Source organism: Gymnoscopelus braueri (genome assembly GCF_963280865.1).
Source record: "Gymnoscopelus braueri genome assembly, chromosome: 20".
Classification (NCBI taxonomy): Eukaryota; Metazoa; Chordata; class Actinopteri; order Myctophiformes; family Myctophidae; genus Gymnoscopelus; species Gymnoscopelus braueri.
Window position 1 is genome coordinate 45028640 of NC_137622.1, and position 4496 is coordinate 45033135.

At 39.4% G+C, this 4496-nt stretch overlaps 1 protein-coding gene across 1 annotated transcript in view; it reads left to right on the top strand.

Moving 5' to 3' along the window:
* Positions 1-1156: 1156 nt before the first annotated feature.
* mmp17b (matrix metallopeptidase 17b) overlaps positions 1157-4496 on the top strand; it is a gene marked incomplete at both ends in the record, with an annotated part of 20845 nt that continues 17505 nt past the window's right edge. Inside the window, 3 exons of the mRNA XM_080415692.1 lie at positions 1157-1262; positions 1678-1898; positions 3567-3699. Of these exons, the coding sequence (XP_080271818.1) occupies positions 1157-1262; positions 1678-1898; positions 3567-3699 (460 nt within the window). The remainder of the gene's footprint in view (positions 1263-1677; positions 1899-3566; positions 3700-4496) is intronic.

Here is a 4496-nt window from a genome sequence, read left to right on the forward strand (position 1 = left end):
GGACCACTGGCGGTCCCCGGACCACTGGTTGAAAACCAATGCTCTGCATGCAGCCTTCATTAGGAGCAGTGAGGACAGCAGTTTAAGGGTTAAGTAGTCTTGACATTGAACACAACTCTCGTGGTGAACATGTCAGAACATCAGATGAAATACTGCAGGGCAGGGCTCTTCAACAGGGGGTCCGGGACCCCTAGGGGGTCCTCAGAGTTACTACACGGGGTCCGCCAAATCTTTGTGTGGGACGAACTTTTTTTTACATTAACCACTTGAACCCAAGCATCCCTATTCTGAGGGGAACCTATAGGCCGAGAATAGCCGATCTACAAGCTTGTAGATTAAGTATTGACGGTTTAAGTGGTTAAATGTTGTATAGCTATAGTAAGATCCTGTGTCTAGGTTGGACACGACCTTTAACACCATCTTGTTTCTGGTTCGACCTGGAGTTTGACCTGGAGGTCAAAATATAATTTCTCCCAGGACATTTGAGTTTAAGTAAAAATTAGGAAAGAGAAAAAAAAGAGTTACAATTAAATTAAAACAGCTTAATAGGACACACATTATAAAAGGGCATTTGAATACAATAAAAACAAAAATGGAAATGGAAAAAATAGGAGAGTATAATAACTGTGCAGGAGAAATAACTAAACCTGTGTGTTATTTCTAAGTGTCTCTACCATATGGTATCATGCTGCTGTGGGTTCATGCTTTCTGAGCCCTTCATGTCAACATAATCATGCTCTGAGAAGATACAGATTATCAGGATGAGATTACATCCATGTGGCCTTGACCCACAGGAGCACACAGGGACCGCTGTCTCCTGGACGTCTGGGGACAGACAGACTGTCCAGCAGCCAGAGGAGACTGCAAGACCCTCAGCCAGGCAAAGAGCCTCTATCTGCAAGACCCTCAGCCTGGTAAAGACCCTCTATCTGCAAGACCCTCAGCCTGGTAAAGACCCTCTATCTGCAAGACCCTCAGCCTGGTAAAGAGCCTCTATCTGCAAGACCCTTAGCCTGGGTAAAGACCCCCCACAGTCCCACTGTCCTCACTCCCTCACAACGCCAAGGCCTGGTGGTTACAAACAGCACTGCATCCAATAAAAGCACAGAGATGGATTTAGTGGAAGGTGTAGAGGAGTTGGAGGCAGAATGACGTCATGGGGATGAAGGGGCGGAGTTTGGTGGTTGTGCTGTTCCTGTTCCTGTGCAGCGCTGGTCCAACAGCATCATCTGGTCCAACAGCGCCATCCTCCGTGGATGTTGGTAAGGCCAGTTAAGTCACAATCTTTACATCATCGCCTGCATCGATTTTTTTGGGGGATTTAATCGCAATTATTTTTCGTTATAATGTTATCCATGCTGTATTTTATCACATTTTCAAAAGCAGTGGAAACATCAGCTCTACGAGCTACTATTTTTTAAGTATAAAATGATTAAAAGTGGCTAATTTTGGAACATATAGTAGGCTACCTTATTTATTCTGATTATTGGTAGCATATTGTCACTAATTTCTTTGCATATTTAACTTGATCATGCAATTTCTGTTTGTAAATCCTAAAATAAATGTATTTTTTTAATTTATTGTGTTCCAATGTTGAATGCAAAACAAATAAAAAGCACAATTAACTTGTTAATCACAATTATTTTTATGACAATTAATTGTCAACTAAAATGTCAGCCCTAGATGATGGTCAGAGTGGGGTCCCCACCTCAGAGCGGACCCCAGCTCCAGTGAGGGAGGGTCAGAGTGGGGTCCCCACCTCAGAGCGGACCCCAGCTCCAGTGAGGGAGGGTCAGAGTGGGGTCCCCACCTCAGAGCGGACCCCAGCCCCAGTGAGGGTCTCCTCTGTCCAGCTGAAAGCCCCTGAAGACGACAACGACAGCAGTGCTGAACTGGTGGTAAGAACAGCAACAATGACCGTATTGACGTTCACTTGACATTTATAGGTTTGCTTATTGGCGGAAAAAGTACTCCATTTCTTTACTTAAGTAAAAGTATCAATACTGCAATGTAGAAATACTCTGTTACAAGTAAAAGTCCAGAATTCAAAATTTTACTTGGGTAAAAGTACAAAAGTATTGGCATACATTTTTTTCAATCGTTTAAGAATCATTTGAAAATAGCCGATCTACAAGCTCACATTGTGAGCTTGCAGATCTGCTATTTTCAAATGGCCGAAATGTAAATAGGGCTGAAGTGGTTAATGTATGTTTTGTAATAATAATCAAAATCTACAAAGTAACTAGTAACTAAAGTTTTCAAATAATTGTAGTGGAGAAAAGTACAATATTTGCCTCTGAGATGTAGTGGGGTAGAATTTCTTCTTACGTTTGATTGATTGAATATTTTATTAGGCAAAAAAAGTAAAACAGCACCATTACATTTAAAATACTTTGACTAAAAGGTCCGTACAAAAAAGTCCTTGCGGTCTTGTTTCCATTGAGGTCCTTGGTATTCAATTCATAGTGGAAAGTAAAACATTTAGTACTTTTTCCACCACTGGGGGGAGGAATATAAAGTCTAGATTTGTATAGTCAAACTGACTCTTTAGTGATGGTAACTTAGTGATGGTAACTTAGTGATGGTAACTTAGTGATGGTATAACTTAGTGATGGTATAACTTAGTGATGGTATAACTTAGTGATGGTATAACTTAGTGATGGTATAACTTAGTGATGGTAACTTAGTGATGGTATAACTTAGTGATGGTATAACAGTTATGTCTGCTTCTACAGCTCATACCAGTCATAAATATAGAGCGTCCTCCTGGCTCTGGGCTGATGGCACAGAGTTTTAAATCCTCTAAATGACACCATTACTATTGTTAATGTGTTCTCAGTATATCCATGAGGCCGGTATTACTGTTAAAGAGCTTAATGACATTGTTCTGATAACAGCTTTGTTTCAGCTCTGCTAATGACAGGGCTTTTAACCAAAACACCAACGTGTCCCTATTCTATAGAGTGAACATTCAACGAAAAGAGCCGATCTACAAGCTCACAAGCTCAGCTATTTTCACTATTCTATGTTGTGGTTTCTTTGAATAGGGCTTAAGTGGTTAATTCATAATGTATACGTTTGGTCTGCTCTAAATCAGAAGTTCCCAAACGTTTTAACTGGAGACCCAAAAGCTAGAGAAAGGGACCCAAACTAGTGAAAATAATCAAACTACAAGCTATAGACCTGCTATTTTCACTTCTTTCTACTTCTTTAAGGTTTTTATTTATGCATGGAATTTATTTGATTCATTTTGGTTTCATGACATTCTTTTGAATTTTGTTTTTCTTGAAAATCTTTTGAAATTATGATCAAACAAAATGCAGGAAAGGGGAAAAAAGGGTAGGATATAGGCCTACACAACCCCACAGTCTGTCTTCTGTCTTTTTTTTATTTATTTAACCATAAGTGAACAACGTTTGGCCCATGTACAGGAGGGCTTCATGATGAAGTTTATCTTCTGCAGACATTCCCTCTTTCTTCACATATTTTACTAGGTATTAAATGTCTCTGTGTCCTCCTCTAGGATTGGTTGAGTAGGTATTAAATGTCTCTGTGTCCTCCTCTAGGATTGGTTGACTAGGTATGGCTACCTCCCGCCCCCTGACCCCTCCACTGGTCAGCTACAGGCCTGGACAGCTGTCACTCATGCGGTCAGAGCCATGCAGAGGTTTGGAGGCCTCAAAGAGACTGGACTATTAGGTGAGAACAAGAACAAATGACAAATGACATTAATAATAATAACTTTATTTGTATAGCACCTTTCATACAAAATTGCAACCCAAAGTGCTTCACATCAAGACAATAAACAGTAGAATGCCAGAAAAAGAATTGGCAAACAGAAATATAACTAAACAATGTAGTTGAACTAAAAATCAAGTAAACATAGGGCAGATTTATACACAATCAAAAATAGAAATAGCAATACAAAATAAAATAATAAAAACAAAACGTGAACACAAGATGAATTTAAATAAATGCCATATTAAAAAGATAGGTTTTTAGTTTACTCTTAAAAATACTGAGAGAGCTTGCCTTTTTAAGCTCTAGTGGTAATGTATTCCACAACTTAGGGCCATAGACCCAGAAAGCAGCCTCACCAGTATTTTTATGAGAAGCATCGGGAACCTCTAGTAGGAGAGCGGAGGAGGACCTGAGTGTTAAAGTCAAAGAGACTGGACTAGTAGGTGAGAACAAGAACAAATGACATTAAAGTCAAAGAGACTGGACTAGTAGGTGAGAACAAGAACAAATTGCATTAAATTCAAAGAGACTGGACTAGTAGGTGAGAACAAGAACAAATTACATTAAAGTCAAAGAGACTGGACTATTAGGTGAGAACAAGAACAAATGACATTAAATTCAAAGAGACTGGACTAGTAGGTGAGAACAAGAACAAATTACATTAAATTCAAAGAGACTGGACTAGTAGGTGAGAACAAGAACAAATTACATTAAAGTCAAAGAGACTGGACTAGTAGGTGAGAACAAGAACAAAA